At 53.1% G+C, this 21,152-nt stretch overlaps 7 protein-coding genes and 1 non-coding gene across 8 annotated transcripts; 3 read left to right on the top strand and 5 right to left on the bottom strand.

The window, feature by feature from the left end:
• Nucleotides 1-270: 270 nt before the first annotated feature.
• On the bottom strand, nucleotides 271-3,436 carry ColSpa_00039 (uncharacterized protein; the record flags this gene model as incomplete). Its single annotated transcript, XM_049266251.1, is given in 5 exon segments — nucleotides 271-611; nucleotides 630-915; nucleotides 967-1,074; nucleotides 1,372-3,331; nucleotides 3,402-3,436. The coding sequence occupies 5 exon segments, from the start codon at nucleotides 3,434-3,436 to the stop codon at nucleotides 271-273; spliced, it is 2,730 nt and encodes a 909-aa protein (XP_049122208.1).
• A 1,107-nt stretch (nucleotides 3,437-4,543) lies between these two features.
• Nucleotides 4,544-5,638, bottom strand: ColSpa_00038 (uncharacterized protein; the record flags this gene model as incomplete). Its single annotated transcript, XM_049266250.1, has 2 exons — nucleotides 4,544-5,068; nucleotides 5,105-5,638. The coding sequence occupies 2 exons, from the start codon at nucleotides 5,636-5,638 to the stop codon at nucleotides 4,544-4,546; spliced, it is 1,059 nt and encodes a 352-aa protein (XP_049122207.1).
• Nucleotides 5,639-6,250: 612 nt separating this feature from the next.
• ColSpa_00037 (gluconolactonase) lies at nucleotides 6,251-7,945 on the bottom strand (the record flags this gene model as incomplete). Its single annotated transcript, XM_049266249.1, has 8 exons — nucleotides 6,251-6,459; nucleotides 6,543-6,622; nucleotides 6,742-6,772; nucleotides 6,871-7,080; nucleotides 7,142-7,249; nucleotides 7,311-7,504; nucleotides 7,559-7,740; nucleotides 7,781-7,945. The coding sequence occupies 8 exons, from the start codon at nucleotides 7,943-7,945 to the stop codon at nucleotides 6,251-6,253; spliced, it is 1,179 nt and encodes a 392-aa protein (XP_049122206.1).
• Nucleotides 7,946-9,208: 1,263 nt separating this feature from the next.
• Nucleotides 9,209-9,332, bottom strand: ColSpa_tRNA_001. The gene is made up of 2 exons: nucleotides 9,295-9,332; nucleotides 9,209-9,252 (listed from the first exon to the last, which is right to left on the bottom strand). It is a non-coding gene; the product is annotated as a tRNA-Leu (tRNA).
• A 2,622-nt stretch (nucleotides 9,333-11,954) lies between these two features.
• On the top strand, nucleotides 11,955-12,729 carry ColSpa_00036 (uncharacterized protein; the record flags this gene model as incomplete). The annotated part of the gene is made up of 3 exons (XM_049266248.1): nucleotides 11,955-12,018; nucleotides 12,045-12,385; nucleotides 12,535-12,729. The coding sequence occupies 3 exons, from the start codon at nucleotides 11,955-11,957 to the stop codon at nucleotides 12,727-12,729; spliced, it is 600 nt and encodes a 199-aa protein (XP_049122205.1).
• Nucleotides 12,730-13,933: 1,204 nt separating this feature from the next.
• Nucleotides 13,934-15,212, top strand: ColSpa_00035 (uncharacterized protein; the record flags this gene model as incomplete). The annotated part of the gene is made up of 4 exons (XM_049266247.1): nucleotides 13,934-14,041; nucleotides 14,101-14,478; nucleotides 14,528-14,732; nucleotides 14,803-15,212. 4 exons carry the CDS (start codon nucleotides 13,934-13,936, stop codon nucleotides 15,210-15,212), a joined length of 1,101 nt encoding a protein of 366 aa, XP_049122204.1.
• A 581-nt stretch (nucleotides 15,213-15,793) lies between these two features.
• Nucleotides 15,794-17,956, bottom strand: ColSpa_00034 (L-serine dehydratase; the record flags this gene model as incomplete). Its single annotated transcript, XM_049266246.1, has 2 exons — nucleotides 15,794-16,893; nucleotides 17,131-17,956. 2 exons carry the CDS (start codon nucleotides 17,954-17,956, stop codon nucleotides 15,794-15,796), a joined length of 1,926 nt encoding a protein of 641 aa, XP_049122203.1.
• Nucleotides 17,957-18,588: 632 nt separating this feature from the next.
• Nucleotides 18,589-19,737, top strand: ColSpa_00033 (uncharacterized protein; the record flags this gene model as incomplete). The annotated part of the gene is made up of 1 exon (XM_049266245.1): nucleotides 18,589-19,737. One exon carries the CDS (start codon nucleotides 18,589-18,591, stop codon nucleotides 19,735-19,737), a length of 1,149 nt encoding a protein of 382 aa, XP_049122202.1.
• Between the last annotated feature and the right edge of the window lie 1,415 nt (nucleotides 19,738-21,152).

Genomic DNA, 21,152 nt, shown 5'->3' with positions numbered 1-21,152 from the left:
ATGAGACAACTTCAAGTGGGCATCAATCGAACAAATGTCAGTAAAACCGAACAAGGTAATCATTTTGGACCTCCAAAATCATTCATGTAGAATACTTGCAGTAGCATACATAGGTGCAGTTGGTCCTTTCTCCCCATCGTCATCTCGAACACACATTACGACTCGCGGTGAGTCTCCAAGAAAATTGGATCAAATGGTGTGGCAGCACAGCAATCTTCCGTCATCCTCGTGACGATCCTTGACATCAACTTCAATACTTCTGTACTCTGCTCAGAAAACGCGGTTGATTCTAGAAGACGAAAACGCCCTCAAGCCAGTCGGAGTCCAGTACCAGATAGGACCGTGGTGCTGGGAGACGGTTGGCTGGGTCTGTCGTCTGCAGCTTGCAGTCACGCAATCGTTCTTGCTCCAGCCAACTCGGAGGTCATCGGCCCACCATACCTGGGGGCGGCCATCGACACGCAAGGTGACCAGGATAGAGCTGAGACCGGTGAATTCCACGGCCGAGAAGGGGGTGAGAGGGCAATCGGTGGGCTTGTTGCAGGCATTGACCCAGGCATCTTGACTAATGGCCTCGATCTCCTTGGTGGCGCTGGCATCCCACCTGTACCCTGTGAAAGTGAACGTACAAATCTGATTGGGGACAGCGGAGTCGGAGTGGCAGCCCAAATTCATGCCGAGGAAGTCGAACTGGAAACACGGAGACGAAGCGAGTTTTCCCATGCCAATCTGTGCCGTGTCGCCAGACGCATTGTCCGCAGAAGTATTCGAAAGAATGGGAGGAACGAACTCAATCAGGCGGCCGCCAGATGACGGAAGGAATGGCATCAGCGGGGGCGGGCCAACCAAGAATCCTTTTGAGAACCAGAAGCGGTGGTAAGGGTTAAAGAAGGGACCGGTTGATACATCGTCGAACTAGAAAAAAGGTCAGTGCCAGGAAGCGTAAACAAGGAGGAAGATACCCACATCCAGGTTGAGGTTGCCGACCTCCGTGGTGCCGGTGCAGATTGGCGTCGGTACTGGTGTTACTACTGTCGCGGTTGTGTTCACGTAGCGCTTGTGAATAGCGGTGGACTGGATGATGCTGGTGAAGACTCCAGTGGTGAATACCTGCACGACGGAGCTCTGAATGATGACACTCTGCCAAGTGGACATAGCTACTGCAGAGGAGGTGACTGCAGAGCCAGTGATAACAGCAGACCCGGTGACAACAGCAGTACCGGTGACGGCAGCAGAGCCAGTGATGGTGGAAGCAGTGACAGTGGCGTCGGACACAGCAGTCCCAGTGGTAGCAGCACCGCCCGCAGCGTCAACAGTGGTGCCTAGCGACTCGTAGGGGAACGTGTACGTCGTTGTTGCATCAGCAACAACGTTGACCAGAGTTCTGGTAAGCACGGCCGTGGATGCAACCTCAGAAGACAGTGTGCTTGAGCAAGAAGTCTTGGTCGTAGCGGCGGGAAGAGCAGAGTTGATACCTGAGGTGACTGGCCAAAGGGTTACGACAGAGGGCGTGGCCTGGGGGAATGAGACAAGAGTTGCGGGGTTGACGACGACAACAGAGCCATAGCCACCCATGATAGATGTGGGACCATCGAAGTTGGATGCTGGGACGCCAACAAGAGAAGTAGGCACACCTGCAAGGGGCGTTGAGAAACCGGCGACAGGAGTTGCTTGGGTAACAGTCAAGATGACTGCAGGACCAGGGACAAAAGGAGGAACACCGGTCTGGCCCGAGTCACCGTAGCCACCCGGGAAGTCGTTGGCAGCTGTGGTATCAACGCCAGATGCAGGAACACTGACTGTTACGGGTGCTTCCAAAGTGCCCTGAGAAGCTCCAGATCCGGCCCACGGGAACGCAGGAGTCTGTCCAGAAGGAGGAACAACACCAGAAATTGGACCACCGGAAGCCGGTATGCCAGAGGCGGGAACACCTGAGGCGGGGACACCGGATGCACCAGGAAGAAAGGGATCGCCGTAGCCGCCGGGAATCAAGGTTGGGGTAATTACGCTAAGCGCAGACGTGGGAGAGCCAGAACCTGGCACCACCTGGATGATTGTAGCAGTGGAAGCCGCCGGAGTGCTCGCGCCGCCAATGCCAATGTCCCCAGAGTTGCTTGCTAGCACAGTGGTGTAAGTAGCAGGACCGCCGCCCGATGGCTGAGGAATTGTAAGTGTGAGAACGACAACGGAAGGATTCGAGTGGTCCATCGGCTGACTGTCAGTGCTGGCACTGGCAGGGGAAGCGTACAAAGTCGTGGTGACAACGGTTGCAACTCCGTCCGAGGGCCTATCAGACGGGTACGCAGGAATGACCGTAGTGATCACACTAGAGCCAGCGATAGGCGGATAACCGGCGGTGGGCGCTGTGAACGTTGATACCACAGTATCAATAGAGTAGCTCAGCGAACCATCAGGGCCAGGAACCATGGTGGGAATGTAGCGAGTCGTTGTGCCAACCGAACCTCCGGGGATACCACCTCCAGGGACACCTCCTGGAACATTGGCTGAATGTACAGGAACGCCCGTGATAGCAGGCGCAGTGCCAGTTGCTGAAGGAAAAGTTACTGTGAAGCAAGTCACAAGTGTGTCAACGGCAAGTGTGCCTTGAGCAGATCCAGGACGCGTGCGGTACAGCGTGGTGGTGAATGAGGTAGCGGCACCGTCATTTCCAGGAACAGAGGGAGAACCAGTAGCAGCAGGTGCAGTGACAGTGTATGTGAACAGTTCGCCAGAAGCAGGGTCGACGGTGCCGGTCGTCGAGGCAGAACCTGGAACAGAGCCAGTGGCGGCAGGCCGTGGAAAAGTAACTGTGAAAGTTGCGACGACGGTGTCAACAGAGGGCGTAGCTTGATCCAAGTTGGCATTGGTCCTGAGCAGGGTCGTGGTGATGACCGTGACGCCATCAGCGTTGCCACCAGAATCAGGGTTGGTGGTGACAGACGGGCAGTTCGTGGTGGCAGACTGTTGGCCACCAGTGCCATCGTTGCCAGCGGAAGCAGGAGGCATGCCAACGGGGGGATTGGGGCTGGGAGGGGCGACAGTGGCAGTGACAACAGTGAACGCGGTGGATTGGGCAGGGGATGACTCCCAAGGCTTCGGACCGGTGAACTGGGAACTGCCGGCAGGTGGGTCATAGCTGTCAATAGTGACGGTGAGAGTGGCCGGGATGCTGGGAGAGGCAGGAGACCAAGGAAACTGGGCAGAGGGCAGAACGGTGGCAGTCACAGTCTGGACGACGATCGAGGCACCAGCGTCGTTGGCTGAGTCGACCGTGACGAAGACCGTGGCGGTAGCCGCCGCAGGACAGGTTGGTTGGGCGAAGACGCCAGCTCTGTTGTCGGATGTCAGAATTGCCTTGTCTCGACTGATTGGACGTCATCATGAGAAGAAAGACGACTTACACCAAGGCCATCATGGCCATGAGGGAGATCCACATCTCGGGCGGTCGGTGATGTCGGTTGATCTAGGTGCAGGAAAAACACGTGGAATACGTAAAATACGTAGGGGACACAGGACAGCAGGTTGAATACGCAGGGAACGAAGACAAGTGAGGGAGAGAGTGTGACGATTGAAAGAAGAAGAAGAAAAAGAGTGATGAGATTGGAAGAGAGAATGCAGAGGAGAAGAATCAGAGTGGGAAGAAGGGAATAGGTAAGGATTATATAGGATAAGAGAGGGGATGAAGAGAGAACCTTGCGGAACAGCTGTGAAGTTCGATGGCAGCAGGAAGCTGTTGCCTCCTTCCCTCTCACCATCGAGATAAGACAGAGGACCGATGAAGCTGAGGCACTCACGCACTTGCGTGCTTTCCGGTGGAGGAAAGAGACGGGTGGGTCACCTCGTGAAGAGCAAGAACCATCTCGCCCAGTCATTGCTGGGCAGGAACGAACACCGGCACATCGTGGTGCTCAACCAAGCACTTTACCCAACTTTTTCAAGATAGCATCAACAATTCTGTCCGCTAGTCAAGCAAGCTGGAAGTTTTGAACATGTAAGAGAGCATATCTCCAAGGCTTCGTGACATGCTTGAGCTATCCAACGACATACAAGCCCACATCACAGTTAAGGTAATCAGTGATTTCATGCACGTTTCCCCCCAAGATGATCCTTCCCTCGTCGATATTTCCGGCCGAAACCTGTGGTTGTGACACAGAAAGAAACAGACCCATACAGATGATCTGATGAGAGTTAAGACAGGCAAATTCATCGAGGAAGGTACACCTTTCACAAGGCTCCCAGGCTCCCAGGGGTCATCACGCCATGCAGTTAGGTACCCAGGTCACTTTTCCGCTGACCCTTTGAACCTGATACCAGCCGGAAGGAGCCAGGCTGTTGGATCATCTCCAGCACCACAATGTAAGGCACAGTTACTCAGGGAGCGCCTTGGCAGGGCAGCTCGACCTCAACCTCAGCACTGAATGGTTGGCGAAGAGCAGAAAGCGTATGCCGCAATGGGAGTTTCAGGCCAAGAATAGAGGAATGGAGCGAATGGGCAATTGATTTGCTTGCTTTGCTACTGAAATATAGGCCAAAAATCTCATATCTAGACCGGATCATCCTCATAGGGCGGCGGTGGCGGAAGGGGCTCTCCCACCAAGCTCTCCGTGGCCTGCCGTCTCTTTTCATCCTCAATTCTGGCCGCCCAAAGACCGGCTCCCGCCGACGTGGTGAGCAAGAAGAAGAACGAAAGCACGGGGATCAGCTCAAGGATCATGGCAGCCGTGCCGAACCAGATATATTCCCAAGTCCTTGACTTGATCTCCTTCTTAGCTTCCTTCTTGCTCAACCCCCGCAGGTGGAACCATCTGTAATGTGCCAGCTTGCCCAACCGCGTGCCTGTGATGATGATGAAGGCCGGGGTGCCGATCACCGGGACGAAGTTTAGCGGGAGGAAGACGATGAGTTCGATGATCTGGATCATGGACCAGGGGGTGAAGACGGCAGGGGTTGTCGGTTTGCCGAGCATCTTGACTGCGGTGGGGGCATCATGGAAGAGGAGCCTGTGGGGAGCGACGAGGTCTGTATGCGACTCCTTGATGAGGGTGGCCTGGGGAGCACCATCAGTACACTGCACAACAGGATAGGTGAAACATAGAAGACTCACATCAAAGACATCCACTCGACACTCGTCGACAAAGAAGCCTTCAAAAAGACCCTGGATCACCACGAGCCCCTCTCCGAGGACCAGCACCACGGTATTGACCCAAGCGCCCCAGCCATGAAAGATGGCCAGGAGCGCGAATTGGGGCAAGAATGCAAAGGTGAACAGGATAAAATAGACGAGGAACGAAATGATGGATAGGGGCAGCAGGCGGCTCAGGAACAGCGGGTAGAACTCCTTGTTCCGTAAGAAGTACCAGATGCCGCGGAGGGGGTACGACGCCGCGATGCCGGCACGCTTCAGGTACCCGACAGGCCGCTCGACGGGCCGTAGTAGAAGGTCTGCGCGGGATGACCACGCTGAAGGCTGTGATTCCGACATCTGGTGCTGCTGCTGCTGCTGCTGCTGCTCGTCGCAGGGAAGCAGAAGAGGCGGCGGTGAAGAGGAAGTCGTCAAATTTGAGTTGGAGATCGTGAGCTCGTAATGCGACGACCGCAAAGGCGTTTTTGCTGAGAGCGCGCAAATGGTGTGGGGCATGGCTGCCTACGTCATTCAACATGGCACTATGTCATTGGCTGGGGCTTCCACGAGGCCCATAATATGGCATCCCAACCCCCACGGAATGTCACCAGGAAGCGCACGGCCTTTCCACACCTGTGTGCCACTGGCAGACGAGTTGACGTCTGTATTATCTCGAGGGCTTCTCCGTCGAGTCTCCTGCAGAGTTGCCCGCTCGACATTCTCTTACCATGCCGCGACCATTTTAGACAACCTAGAGTTGGAGTCGTTGAAACTCGCTCTCTTCTTGTACCTCTTACGATCTGCCATTGAACCACATTAAATGAAAAGAAAGTCATATTTTTCAAAACTAGCCCTTGTGTAAGGTAGGGTTCAACTGTAAAGCTGAATGCGGCGCTCGTATTGCAGCACCTACTTGCTAGGAAGACCTGATTTCACAAACCTATTGGCGCTGGAACCGACAATGAATTGGCTTAGAATGTGCCTCATAACCTCAAGTCCGGTGAGCCGAATCTGAGAGTCTCAAAGAAACGTTACTCTTCAGTTCATTAGCTTCTCTGTCTCGATTAAGCTTTTCAGCAATGGCTTTGGCTCCGCACGTATTCAAGCCCCCTTCCGACTTATGTATTACTACGTCAAAGCAACCCCAGAAGCCGCAAGGGTTGCGTAGAACAACTTGGTCTGGCCGGTAATAACCATACGTCCATCCCCAGCGAACTGGAAGTTGGCAGCGACAGTGCCGGTGTAAATCTTGCCAATAAGCTTACCCGATGGGTTCCAAACATGAACCCCATCGTTGCACCCGGCATACACGTTACCATTGGAGTCGGTGTGAACGCCTATTTACCAGGCAAATCAGTCACTAATCCCACTAGCGACAGTATTTGTACAGTCTTTGTTATCTCAGAAGGAGGTTGCTCACCGTCTGGCAGACGCGCGTGGGTGTGGGCAAATGTCTTGCGGTTCTCCCACGTTCCATCCTCTTTGACCTCGTAACGGTAACTGGAATATAAATAAGCAGGCATCAAGGAGGAAAGGTTGAAGAGGGGTCTTACACTGTGGCTGGCCGAGTAAAATTTTGACCCATACGACCCCGACTGATTCCCGTGTCGGTTACATACGCGTATGTGCCGTCGGGTGAGAAAGTGATTCCTAGTCGGAGATTGCAATTTAGCTCCAGTCGTGACGAGAATTTTGCCATGTGCCACATTTCTGGCTCTTGCAATATGGTGTATAGGGCTGTAACATACCGTTCGGCGACACGAAGTCGTCAGAAACCACAGTCAGCGCGCCAGTCTTGGGGTTTAAACGATATACCTGGTTCCTTAGACCCGGCTCGGGCCGGAAGTACTGCCAGTATCCGTACTGGGTGTCGGTGAAGTAGATGTCCCCATTGCGGCGGTTAACAACCACGTCGTTGAGCGAGTTGAACTGTCGGCCGAAGTAGTTGTTGACAAGGACTAGAATCATGAACGTTCAATTTTCGAATTTCTTGCAAGATGTGGAAGGAATGCCACTCACTGGTCGTGTTGTATGGTTCGAGTGGGTTCATCAGGTAGAGTGCCGATGGGACATGGTCACCCTGACCCTCACCAGCAAAGATGATTTGGCCTTGGTAGTTCGTTCCGCCTGCGCTACGTTAGCGGAAACCCATGAATAATAACTTTGTTTGGTTAAGGGCGTGCATTACCGTTGGGGTTGATGACCTGAGGGCTTGACGGCACAGTAACAACCTCGACCTCGGGAGTACCAAGAGAACCGGTGCGAAGGGCCTCGGCGTCAGCCAGCGAGATCTTCTGAACAATCGATGACTTGTTGAGGCCCGTCCCCGCAGCGATAGGTCCTGCGTTTTGAACGAAGAAGACTTCCTCCGTCGGAGGGTACCTATGTTGATCTTAGTCACCAAGACTTATACGCCAAAGCTTTCCTTGAGCTTACCAGACAACGGCCTCGTGGAAAATGGGGTCTGTTTCAGAAGTGGCAACCAGAGTTAGCGACGGATCGCTGCCAATAATGTCGAAGAATTCAGCATCGTAGATGTGGAAAGGCTTCTCGGTGAGAGATTCATGAGTAACCCCCGGCCAGAGGAACTCCTGCTTCTGGATCAGTTTTTCCTCGGTCTATGGCATGTGAAGGAGCATACTTGTATGCGTGACTTACCGACGTGGCGTTGAACTCATAAGGCGGTGGCACAACCTCCAAGACATTGAAGCTCTTCTGGTCAATGATCTGAGCCTTTTCGGGCAGAGGCCTCTCAGACAGAGCCGAAGACTGTGCCTGAACGCCCGAGAGAAACAGACCGGCGGCAACTACTGCAAAGGCCATGGCGGGTCGTAGAGCGAAGACTGCAACTTCTCACCTGAGGAGACGAGCTGTGTTGCATCTAGCCCACACTTATATCTCAACGCCAAGCCCGACTATTCCTCGTCGATTCTCCATTGTTGATACGATATGAGGGGTAGCAGATTGTAAACTAGCCTCTCTGGGCGATTTTGCGAACCGAAATGCTGGGCAATTGGGTCGAGCAACCGGGGATCGGGGGAGGCCACGGCCCCATATTGAGGCGGAGACTGTCTGAGTCAATGAGCGGCAGTTGGCCCTCGATGCAGCTGTTGTTACCTGAATCGCGGTAACTATCTGCTGTGTAACGACATGGGAAACAGGATTATCGTCATCAAACCCTTGAAAGTTGCATTGTGTACTTGGTAGGCTAAGAAACAGAAGCCAAGGTGCAGAGTGGAACTCCGGGGGTGCGGGGTGCGGGGAACAGCTTGAGAAGCCGGAAGGATTCAACAAACTCTTTGCCTACCGCGCAGCCATGGTGTTGATTGCGCTGCAATGTTGTCCGTATGGCGTTAGGTCCCCAGTCCAGTTCGGGGTGACTGAGTGCGACGGAAGCCCGAGGAGCGTACATATTGCCGATCGCTAGTTCAGACGTCGAGAGACTCCATTGCCAGCTACTTTAAGATATGGGCAGGAAGCCGCTTCTCTTTTCTGGTGACTTCTACGTACTATTCGGCGCTTTAAGCTTATTTAATCTCCATATGCTTGGGCCAAAGAACACCAACACACCAATTGCAATCCTCAAATGGAACATTTCGAATCCTCAAGCTCAGGCGGTGTGGGTGCTGACAAGAATCTTGTTGTCACGTCAGGCCGCGCAAACCTTAAGTCGGAAAAGGCATCAGGTCCGACGGAGAGAAGGCCGGAAAAGCGGGTCAAGCGGATAACCAACCGCTGATAGTCAGGTCTATGAAGCAATCATGCCTCTCATCTTTGGGGGCGGCGTTGAGAACGGGATTGCAAGCGAGTCGTTTTCCAGGACTTGGAACTGGCTCAGGCAGTCTCACTTGCAACTACGTCCCGTGGTGCAGAATCAACAAGCAGCGGCCGCCGAGGACCAGGATGTGAGCTGTTGACTCCCACAACGAATTCATCTGTGGGGCCCGGCCAGATCAAAAATCCAATCTCTTGTCGACCCATCGACTCTGAGGTCGATTCACTGCACTGTACTCACTGGCCCAACGCATTGGAGTATGCCACAGCACCTGTGGTGCAATCAGACAATCTGCAAACAAAAAGGAAACGTGACAACTGTGAGATTCGAACTCACGCCTCTTTCGAGACCAGAATACACCCCGCTATGGGGAAGATTCGAAGGTGGAACCTCTTTTCTTGAGTCTGGCGCCTTAGACCGCTCGGCCAAGTTGCCAGGACGATTGATTAGAATTTAGGGGGCTGAACCATGACCAATTCACTTGAAACCCAGCAAGATTCGTTCGTGAACTCCAGAATCGACATCTTGCCTTTCTATTGTCTGGGTCTGGACTTTGAGTAGATCACAGTCAGTTGTGAGATTGTCTTGGTGAAATATCCAGTGACTATTGCTAAGCGGGCACTGGCATTACGCCTCCGAATGCATCATGGTTCTGGCAATGAATGTAGCCATGTAAATATATAAAACAAAGAGTTCAAGATACGCAGGTTTACAATATTGTAAGAGGGTGGGCACTCCGAGTTGCGAGGAAATCTGCGCCGCACCCTCACGCCTGCCCTGCCGCTTGTTTGAATTTTTTAGTGAATTTCTGTCTTGCTAAGAGATACGTATCCAGTAGCTTGTCAAAGACCAACTGATACTGTACATGTGGAAATACCTAAGAACGCCATGTAGAATTCAACGCCTTGCCATAGATAAACTTCAATTTCCACAGCAATCAACCAACACTCTCCAACTGCTCCCTCAACCTCTCAATTTGTGCTCCTAGTTGACGAACCTTGGTCACATTCCCTGGATTGCTGGCGAGGTCCACAGCAAAATTCTCATGAACTCTTGACAAATCATCAAGATGCCGAGACACCAAGGAACAGGCGGTCAAACATCGATCAGCTTTGTTCCTCTGACGCTGAAGCTCTTTCCGAACATTCAGTAGGATGAGCTGCAACTCCACACAGCAGGGACTTCTGACTTGTAGACCACACGAACCATCGAGAGTTGCTGGCATGCTACTCGTATTGCTTTTGTTCTTCAGTTGCTGGTTTTCGGCCTCTGGGTCATAATTCTTTGTGGTTTCCAGACCATTTCTCGTTGTAGATGATTCTGTATTGGGGCCGAGGGCCGCTCCTGGAACTTCGAAAAGACTTGTTCCTGATAATGTTGGTATTAGGCCAAGATCAAAGCTTGCAGCACCGAACTCAACCCCAAACAGATTTAGTGAGCTGACATCACAATAAGTATCAACGTCATCCGCAATAGTTTCGTGATATGCAGTTTCTTTGTTGGGGTCTAGCAGATCCGCCAAGCCAGGGCCTTGGAGCGAGCCTGTGGCCCAGTGATTCGAGATATTTGCAGGCGCGGACTGAGCTGGCAACCCAACCCCCCCCCCCCTGCATCATAATCTTTTCTCTACCATTAGTATCTTTCAGGGGTTATTCTAGAGGAGACTTACACGGAGTATACTGCGTGCGTGCCTCTTCCGGACCAGCTAGAGGAAGATGTGGGAAGAGGTCAAGAAACATCTTGAACCATCTTAGAGCATAGCTGGAATCTGACGCTCAGTTGGAAGCTTCTCAATCTTTTACCTCTAGGCCTCTATGCTTAATGTTTGATATTCTTGGTGCCTGTTATGGCAGAGAAAATAATAGCACCGGTTAGAGGGCGACGTTGCTATAACTTTTCAACCCTACCTCACGCGCTTTGAATCCATCTGCAAAATCTTTTCGGCTGACTTCGGGATAAAACAAGCGGCACTGAAATAATCGAGTTAGTTGAGACGAATCAATAGAATAAGCGCCTCCTTCATTGCAAACTTGCCTCGTGCTTTGGCCGAAGTTTGCAGCACCTAGAGATGGTTCCAGGGAACAGCAGTCTGTAGAGTGACACTGCAGAGTGATTCCTGGGAACAACATCCCTGCAGCCGCTGGTTTCTAGGAATACTATGTTAGTCTAGAATTGCCTCCTAGATGCAGCCTCTAGGTGAAGCCTATACCTCTCAGGTCTCAGCCTCTTAAGGCAACGCGACTCCAGCGAATTCGCCGTCATCTGCCACGAAGAAGAGTCAGCGTTCTTCTTACTTGAATCAGGAAGAGTTAGACTTTGATAGAGAGATCGACTAAAGCACCAACTCCCCGTCCTTCAACGCTGCATCCAAAGCTTCTACAGTCAGTCCCCAGGATACTTCCCCTCTCAGAAACAGCGTTATCGTGGACTCGGGAACAGGCTTACATGTCCGTAATGATCTCTCAAGAATTAAAGGCCTTGAATTCTATCAAATATTTGCAGAATTCTGTACAGGAGGCGGAACCATGAGAGCCATTCCACCGTAAAGGTCTTCCACCTGTTCCCTCCAAGTGTGCTAAGGCAGAGGAGCACGAGTTTTGGCATAAATGGCTGGCTTCTATAGGAGGCAAATAGCGGACGATTCGGAAACCAGCATCTTTGGGCTCACCAGACTAAAAGGAATCGACCAGGTAGTCCGCAGGATCCCGCCTCCGGAATAGGCATACACCTACGAGTTCATCAAGCATGGATAACTCAAGCGATTCATGCAAGAACCTTTGTGGTGGGAGATCTCCAGCCACTCAATAACCTCAAAACCCATGCACCAACACTCGCCGAAAGGTCGTTTCACAACTTGATAAGTCATGGCTTGCATTGACGTCGAGACTTGAAAGCTAGATGCTTTGAATACTTTCACTAATACTAACCTTGATGAAATTGTCCACGTCTAATTTCCTCGTGGTTACAGCAGGCTGTAGCACTAATGGCATGTCTTTAAAGCAAGGTTCGGGAAATGGTAATAGCATCTGTGTTTCGAGTATCTCACTCAACTCAACGATGGTATCGGTTTCTGGCGACCCTAACCACATGCCCAGCATCAGCATTCCTCCCGCTTGGTCACGTTGACCGGCATTAACCCTAGGTAAGTTGGCTCCCCTATCAACATTTCGGACTGCATCGTCTTGGAGAACAACTTCGGCCGCTGGTATCGTGGCTTCAAGCATGTGGTCGACAACTACAGCGTCAAACTTGGCGGCGGCAGCTCCGCCTCTGACCGCAACCCATTATCCCATGTTGTCAAGAGTGTCATCTCTTTTGGTAACAAGCGTTACGTTTTGGCCGATAACAGCATGCCGGGCGACATCAAATTCGAGCGCAATACAGTCTACGAGAACGGCGACGGAGGGTGCAACACACAATCCTCGTGTGCCACGTACACCAGCAACTTGGCAGCTGAAAACATCGGCACCACCGACGCGACAACCAATGTTATTACATTTACGGTGTCAAGGCAAAGAAAAACACGTGGGACGATGGTCAGGCCTGGTCTGATGCCAGCTTCGTCAGCGCCGGCCCCGATTTGAACTCCGGCCCCTCGTGCGGCTGATGGACGTCTACCCACGAACAGCTTTCCTAGTGTGTCCTTACCGATAGAGAGGAGCTAGACGCGCGCGTCGACGACCAGGCTGCCGCCGGTACTGCCTGCGCCAGCGCACAGCTGACCGGGCCCGATACCAATTCTATTGGCTGCAGTACGCAGCTGAGACACGTCCGCATGGCTCAAGGCATCAATAGTTTGTTCGAGGGGCGCTTGCAGGTCAAGGGTCAGTAAGTCCAGCTTTGCGCAAGGGATCCATTTTGGGAGACCAAGCTAGGATTGTTGTTGGTCTAAAAACCCCATTTCAGCGTCGTTGTTTACCAGTGTCCTCCCGGAAGAATCTTTTCGGGAAGAGACCCGCTGCAAATTGTCCGAGTTAGTGGTGTTAGTGTGCGGTCTTACTTGATCGAGGCTTGCACTCCGTGCCGCACTAGGTGAAAAGCTAGTTAAGCTGCATACGAATGCTCGTCTTAGCTTTGCTTCTATTCAGGCTGATAAGTAACAGTTGATGGGTGTCGGCGAGCCCAAAGGCGCCCTTGCATGCTTCTCCCCTGAGACAGCTTAAGGCTAAGCTTCTGCTAGCACAACAGGTTTCGCTAGTGCTTGTCTGAGCGAGGGGACTTTGAGCCACGTGGGATGAATCAACAAACCGCAAGATCGGGGGTCTCCCACCCAGGTTGACAGTCTGGGAATCCCGTCCCGAGGCTTTGGAACGGTCCCGGGAATTCGGCACCTTGCTAACTGTTGATGTCGCTTGGACTGGTAATCGGAGATCTTTGCCTTCCTAAATCACATTTACATGGTTTCCGATGCTGATCAATGCAGAGATCATGACCCATTTGGGGTCAGTTAATCGGTCCATGATCGTATATCCCTATCGGCTCAACATGACTACGTTGGTAGCTGCAATCCCGATCTGTTGCTTCACGAATGCCAAGAAGATGGCTGATACGGCTCATTTGACAGCGGTCAGCCCAGGGAGAGGCTGACGGTTGAGGAGAAAAGAAGCAGAGAGGCTTGCCTGCCGTGAGCTGAAGGCGCCCCATCACCGGCTGGAGGTGCCTGGGCGCCCGCACAGACAAGGACGGCCAGTCTAGTTGACACCAACCACGCACGTCGCCGCTTCGATCAAGCGATGTTAAGTTGAGCCGAACAACAAACCGTTTGGGCCTTCGTTCTAACCTCTCCTCGTGAAGTTGTCGGTGTGGGACGCCCAAAGGAAATACGGGTCTCTCCCAAGTGAGGGTATCCGCGCGGCACTTCAGATCTACGTGTTGACATGACTTGGCCGAGATATAAAGCCTTCCCAATTCCCTCATTTCCACTCATCTCGATTCATCATCACACTCGCCATCAACTGACAATCAGTCTCTGAGCTCGCTCAACCTCATCAACTCGATCGTCTCAACGTTTCACATCTTCACATCTCGACTTCAACATGCGTTCCGCTCTTATTCTTGCCGCTGTCGCCGGCTTCACCGCTGCTACCCCTGTTGCTCCCCGTGACACCGCTGCTCAGGATGGCATCGACTTGAGCGTCTTTGATGTAAGTAGCCTCCTTGCCGACGACTCTCTCTTCACTTGGAAGGCTGACATGACTCGCAGGCTGAGCCCAAGCCGACCAAGATTGGCCCAGCCGTTGGTGTTAGCTCCGAAAAGCCAACGTACGACAAAGCAAAGGCGCAAGCTGATGCTGCTAAAGATGCTGTTGAGAACCCTGTCGCAGTCACAAAGCGAGAACTGGAGGGTCGCAGCTCGACATGCACCGGCTCCAACCAAGAGCCTGACGGCTATGGACCTGTACCCTCGCCGGACACCTACGACTCCTTCATGTCGTCGTCTGCGCTTGACCAAATTTCAAGCGACGCGCCGGTCCCCCAAGGGTACAGCTTGTCTTTCCAGGGAAAGAAAGCCTCGGTTGAGGGGCCTGGCTACCAGGGACTCTACACTTTGAAGACTTACAACACTATCCAGTGCCAACAGGTATGTTCCAACCCTGCCACGAGAGGCAGCAATGACTAAACCTGCCTAGTACTGCGACGCTGCCCCTGCTTGCTACGGCTTCAACGTGTTCCTGGAGAGGAATCCCAAGTTCACCCCGAGCGATACCTGCGTCGACCCAGAGAGCATTACCAACTACAAGTGCACGCTCTGGGGCGCTGGAGTCACTGATGCAGCTGCCACGAACGTGGGACAGTGGAGAAACGACTTCCACGTCGGCATCACCGCATCGAATGGTATGCGCCTTCTTTTTTACTCCCCAGACTCTCCTCCCATTCATGATGATAGCTAACATGTTATTGAAAGGCTACAACAAGCTCGCGCCCCCCCCTCCGATTGCCGACTTTGACGGTCCCTTCGCTTTTGGCGGTGCTACTCAGGCTCCCAACTCATACATGGGCTCCAAGTACTACCCTGGCCCCTACGACCCTAGCCTGTGTGCCAGCGCTTGCCAGGCGACGACCCAGTACGACCACGACCACCCCAACAGCGACGGCACCTACGATGCGTGCAACTTCTTCAACGCTTACGTCCTGAGCGAGAACAACATCCCTCAGGGAACCTACTGCTCCATGTACACCAAGTCTTGGGACAAGAGCTACAGCACCAACTACGGCCAGTACAGAGGTGAAGACTACTACTCGGTCTCGCAGAGCTACGGCTACACTCTCTCGGTCCAGGACTCAGGCAAGGTCGTCCAATCAGTCCCCTCCTGAGTAGCCCGATCTCTGGTCAAGCCGATGATGTTCCGGAGAGTCTGTCTCTTCTGTTTGGCAACCCCCGCCCGGTGTCTGAGCGGAAGGGAGCCGGGAGCTATCACCAGGAACAGCGGAATGCGTCAACGCTTCACCATATCGGAGTGACGAGAAATACGCCCAACGCATTCATAATTCTATTTTTTAGTGAGGTGGACAAAAGATCGAGCGGCAACATATAGATGGGGTTTAATGTATCTAGATTTCATTTGCGCAAATTTCAAATCTATTTTCTTCAAGCAACAGGAACTAACGGAGTCAAACAAGTCGGTCGTGATTCAAATCTGCGTGATCCAACCATCTCGAGTATAAAGCGGCATATCTAGATCGACACAAGGTACTCGTCAACCTGTGACACCCCAACGACACGTCTCATGCGGCAGATGGACATCTCGATAAGGGCAGGACCGCCGTTGCAACAGGACTATGCTTCTATGCTAGTATTCACTCAACGAGCAAAAAGAAATATCGATTATGTCTTCCCAGTCTATTTTAATTTGAAACCCGGCCAAAACCCAGGACAAGCCCTATGAAATAAATGCTCAGCAGTCAGGAACACTGACGGGAATATTGAAAGGCACGCTGGTCGCCAGTCCGCTCAAACTCGTTTCCTTGAACTCGTTCCTCATTCCCTTCGCCGTCAGACGCATGGCCCGGATAGCGTCGTCTAGCCTAACCTTCTGCGTGCCCGTCTCACTGCTCAGAGCCAGATTGGCACTCGAAATCGCCTTGATAGCACCCAACGCATTCCTCTCGATGCAGGGAGCCTGAACGAGACCTCCGATCGGGTCACAGGTCAAGCCAAGGTTGTGCTCGATGCCGATTTCGGCAGCCTGCTCGATAGCCTCAGGACTGGCACCCATACATGCCGCAAAGGCACCAGCGGCCATGGAGCAGGCAACGCCCACCTCGGCCATGCAACCGCCCTCGGCAGCGGAGATGGTTGCGCCACGCTTGTACAACATGCCGATGGCGGCAGCCGTGAGCAAGAAGGTTGGAATATCACGTTCCGGGTCGTCGCTGATGAACTCGATGGTGTACTTCAGCACGGCGGGAATGATGCCTGCCGCGCCGTTGGTAGGGGCTGTTACGATGCGCCCGCCGGCCGCGTTTGTCTCGTTGACCGCGATGGCGTAGACTGTCAGGTAATCCATTGTAGGGAACGTGGTGCGTCGCGAGGGGGAGGGTGTGATGGGATGGTCAAGGGAGCCGAGGATCCGAGGCGGTTGGCGGCGGCCGATGCTGAGGCCCTGACCCTTAGACTTGCTTAGTGCTCCAGAAGTCGCTCCTGATCCAGAGGTTGCGCCCGGCAGAGAAGCCTTGTCACTGGTTCCATTGTCGAGAGGGTTCGGAGACGTGTGTCCGGCTGTGGAGTACAGCCCTCGAGTCAACCTCCGGTACAGAGCCGGGGCACGTCGATGAAGCTTGAGCGACCCAGGGAGTTTCGTGTCCAGTGGCGCCTGTACGCTCTCTAAGATACTCGTGTCCATGACTTGCCAGATCTTGAAGAGCTTGTGATAGATCTCCTCATCCGTGTAGCCGTGGCTCTTTTCGTTCTCGTACACGAGTTGAGCAATGGTTAGGTTATGCTTGCGGCATAAAGCCAGCAGACTCGTGGCATCTCGAAAGGGGTAGCGAGGGCCTGAAGTCCCACTTTCTGACGTTTCGCTGCCTTCGGACTCACCGAGGCCGGTTCCAGTTGACGTCGACGTTATTGCTGAGAGACCGGCCTGTGTACCCTCCAGCAGCATGGTGTCGTCTTTTGCCTCTTCAAGAGGCTTGACCTCGGCACCAGTCCGACGGTCACCAGCGGCATCAGATCGTCTGATCTCCTTGTAAAACATGTTTTCTGCCAGATCGGCCGGGTGTCTTCCGGTACTCTCCGCGGATCCGTCCGGAGATTCCAATTGGGTCACCGAGGACGATGAAGACGGCGTCGCATCCGGGTTGATGGACAGAGCACCGTTGACGACAAAACCGCCACCGACACTGAACATGTCGTTGGTTGCCAACACGTAACCATCCTCGTCAAAGACGGTGAAGCGCATGCCATTGCTGTGCATCGGCAACTTCCGGCCCCATTCCCAGACGAAGTCGCGTTCATAATCGAATGCAACCTCCTTCCCCTTGCCATCTGGCAGTCCCTGGCCTAGGAACAGCTTCTTCGAGTTCTTGATTTCGGTGAATCTCTCCGGCACATACGCGGTGTCGACGGTCTCCACATCGGCGCTCTCAAGACCAAGGAGGAGAGCAGAAGGCGTCATGTGGCCCTCGCCCGTCAATGCTAAACTGCCATAGATGGAAACCCGGATCTTGTTGACTTTGTGAAGCAGATTCGCCTCCGCCAAATCGGCAACAAAAATGTTGCCGGCGCGCATGGGCCCAACGGTATGAGACGAAGACGGACCAATCCCGATAGAGAACAGGTCAAACGTCGAGATGACAGCATGCTCGTGGTCGGCTTCACTGTAGCTCCCCGTATCCTCCTCATCTTCAGCCTCATTGAGTCTCCGTGCCGTACTGCTGAACAGCCTCCGCGACTGCAGACCCGTGAAAGTCGCCAGGGTTGGGTATCGGGTCTCCTGCCGAGGTGTCGGGCTAGCCGCCGAGATGGTCTGGTATCTGGGGCAGACAAGCCGCGTTGAAGCGCGCCGAACCGATGCCCCACGGAGCTGGGCGAGCCGCTGGATCGAAGGACGGCTCATGGCTGCCGCGAAAACGAGCAACGCCGGTCAGTTGAATGACGATAGGAGCTTATCTCACGCAAGTTGGAAAACTGCTAGATTTTTTGTTGATGGGTAAACTTTGCGCGTCTGGTCGGACAGTGCGGTCTAGGGTAGCCCTCAGAGATAAGCACAGATCAGAGAGCCGTCTCATCCTCCCTGGATCTGAATCTCTGGGGTAAGACAAACGGCCCCAGATACACTCGCATTGACCAATCATTGAGCTTATGTTTGCAAACCCCACCAACAGACGCCGGGGTACGTAATGGTTTGTTGTTGTTCGCTTGTTGGAAAAACCTTGCTGGCATTGCCGAGCGACAACATTGGGCGATGGGTTCATCACAAGATGCAGAGTCGAGAGGGCATGTGCTCTTGGTGTTGGTTAAGATGGAGGAAACTTCATGCACAACGACGTCCTTTCAGGACCAGCGGTATCATCATTGGACCAACTGAATTCGTAAACCGCGTTAAGCCTGTTTGAGGAGGTGGCACAGCACAAGAGGGGAATCCCCCATGTGTGGTGCCAGGCAGCAATTTACCTACCGTCAATGTTTTCTTATATACCATCATCTCATTTTGTCTCTTGAATCATTGCATACGGCTTCCTCGTGACGATGGCAGTGATACAGAATGTTCAGAAAGAGTCGCATGAAGCTGACGCGGATGCTCAGCTGACAATCACCGACGAGCCTAGTTCGCCCGCTAGTATGCCGAACTCACAGCTGCAGTCAAGCTTCTTCTCTACCCTTCCCCTTGAAATCCGCCAGAGCATTTACGGCTATCTCTGGCTGTCCGCTGGATCAACTCAACACGTGTACAAATCTAGCGCATCTGCCTTGGCGCCTCTTTCTCATTGCCAATGCATTGCGGACCTGGACGCCGAGGATAACCGCGAGATTGAGCTCAGCCGTGTGCTGAACGCTCCGCCGGCCGATCCAACGACATTCGAAGGCGGCGTGGGCCCGGGGTCAACGGACGAAAGAGACGCGATCATTGAATGGCGATACCGCATCGTATCAACGTGGTGCCACCACTGGCAATGTGAGGAGGAACCGCCAGTCCTACGCCCCGTCGATGACAGCTCATCGGACGAGGGAAGCGAGGAGAAACAGACCTCTCTAACGAGTCAGAAGAACCAGCACCGACTGCTTGTTCAAGAGTTTAGCCCATTCCTGGCAATCCCTCTCACCTGCAAGCGGATGCACGACGAGGCAATCGACTCTATTTATGATACCACGACATTCTCGTTCATCGGCACAGATGCTCTTTCTCGCTTCATGAAAACTACGGCATCCGAATATCTGGTTCGGATAAACAAGGTCCATCTCACATGGCGGGCCCCAATAGAGACTTACATGGCGCTGGATGTCGAAGAGGCCGTCGCTGAGAGGATCAAGTGGAATGAGTTGTGGGCGGAGGTGGCGCTCAAAATGCCTCGCTTGAAAGAGCTCCAGATCTGGACCTATCCATATTACGCCCGATACCCAATGCCCCACGAAGAGTGGTTGAAGCCGCTGCATCAGTTCGAAAAGGTGTCCAAGTTCCACATCTCGTTTAGATGGTTCCAGGATCCTCCCACGCCCGATACTGGCCCCGTCGACTCTTTGGAGGCAGCTCCGTTCGAGTACGACAGGATACCTCCGGTGCAAGAGAATCCTATACACTTCCACTGGCGCCGTTTGGTCGGTCTGCCTCCTGACGAACCACGTGTCCCCGTGAGCCGACGACAGAGAAAGCGAAGATACCTTGGCAGGGCGCTCTAGGAATCCACGATTTGCGGACAGAAGGTCTGCAAAGACTTGAGAGCAGGTCCTGAGCCGCAAATGTCTGGCTTCGCCCTAACAAATTGCCCATTTGAGCCCTCCTTCCACGCGGCCTTGGGTGCGTTGGACCGAGCGTCGTCGCTATGACCGTACGGATTAGGTTGGTCGTTATCGTACAGGGCGAGAATTGCACTTATTTTTCGGCTGAAGTGCAACTCGTCTGATGTATCGAACGCCGATGACATTTTTTTCGCAGCGAACATGACGCATACGAGCCCTATTGATTCGCCTGCAGTCTCAAGGCGGCCATTCATCTGCCCAGTAGGGTTTTGTCCTCGGCGTGTCTATTGTTTCAGAGTTGTCTCTTAACGAGAACATGAGTTGAGGCAGTTAGACATTGCAAGTTGAACAGACAGTCTCGTGCCTCATGTGTGCCTAAACAAGAGCACTCGTTTTCATGACGGCGTTCTCCACATCCTCATACAGCGTGGTACTTTACATGGTTCGTTGCATGTCGAGTCTAGAAACGATGTTCTTTTCACCGCACTGGTAGGATAAATCTCTTGCTCGTTAGTTATATAAATTAGGGAGCATAGCACAGACTTGAGGGTTCTTGTCAAAGACAGTTGTCCATATGGTATAACCAAGGAATCAGTGTGAACTACAACCGCTATGAGCGGCAAGTCATCATTGCTTCACTGCCAAGCCGAGAACCTTAGAGAGTTGTTCAGATGATGCACGCTGTGACTCGAAAATGCGAGCGACGATGCTCGAGGCTTGAGCGCTTGTCTGGTTATAAAACTTGACCGTCAGCCGTTTGGGTGCTCAGATGATTGCCATCTCAGCCCAGGGCTCAGCGCTTTCGATCTTTGGTTCTGGCACTTGTATTGATCTCGCGGCCCTCCATTACTACTGCAGGGTATCTCAGTCCTAACCAACGCAGAGATGAAGCCGATTCAAATAGTTCTTGTCTTGCTGGCGGCGATGACAGAGGTCTTCGCAGCGCCTGCAGCTGATGCCAATATTGTCATCGCGGATTCAAGCATGAGGTCCGAGTATCATACATCTTGGGTTGAAGATGGTACCGTTAGTTTTCTTACCTGGAAATCTCTTCCGATCCACTTCAAGCAAACTGTCAGTTTCTGATCTAGAGCATAATAGAAGCCGTGGTTAAGGAAACGAGCCAGAGGAAAAGGCGACCCCTGCGAGCCTGGGAGAGGCCAGTGTGTCAATGGTCTCGGCTGTTACGGATGCGGCAATCACCAGCCCGTATGCCAGCGAGGTCCTGGTTCGAACGAGTGCTGCTATCGAGATAATCCGAGTTCGGTGGCGGTATGCGACCGGTCATGAGTTCTCAGAGGAAACGAACCAAGGACTGGAGGCTCTCAGCGAAATTACAATCTAGTCGGACGATG

This window comes from Colletotrichum spaethianum (assembly GCF_022836535.1).
Source record: "Colletotrichum spaethianum MAFF 239500 DNA, contig01, whole genome shotgun sequence".
Classification (NCBI taxonomy): Eukaryota; Fungi; Ascomycota; class Sordariomycetes; order Glomerellales; family Glomerellaceae; genus Colletotrichum; species Colletotrichum spaethianum.
The sequence above is the reverse complement of the archived record's forward strand: the minus strand, read 5'-3'. Positions and strand labels throughout refer to the sequence as shown.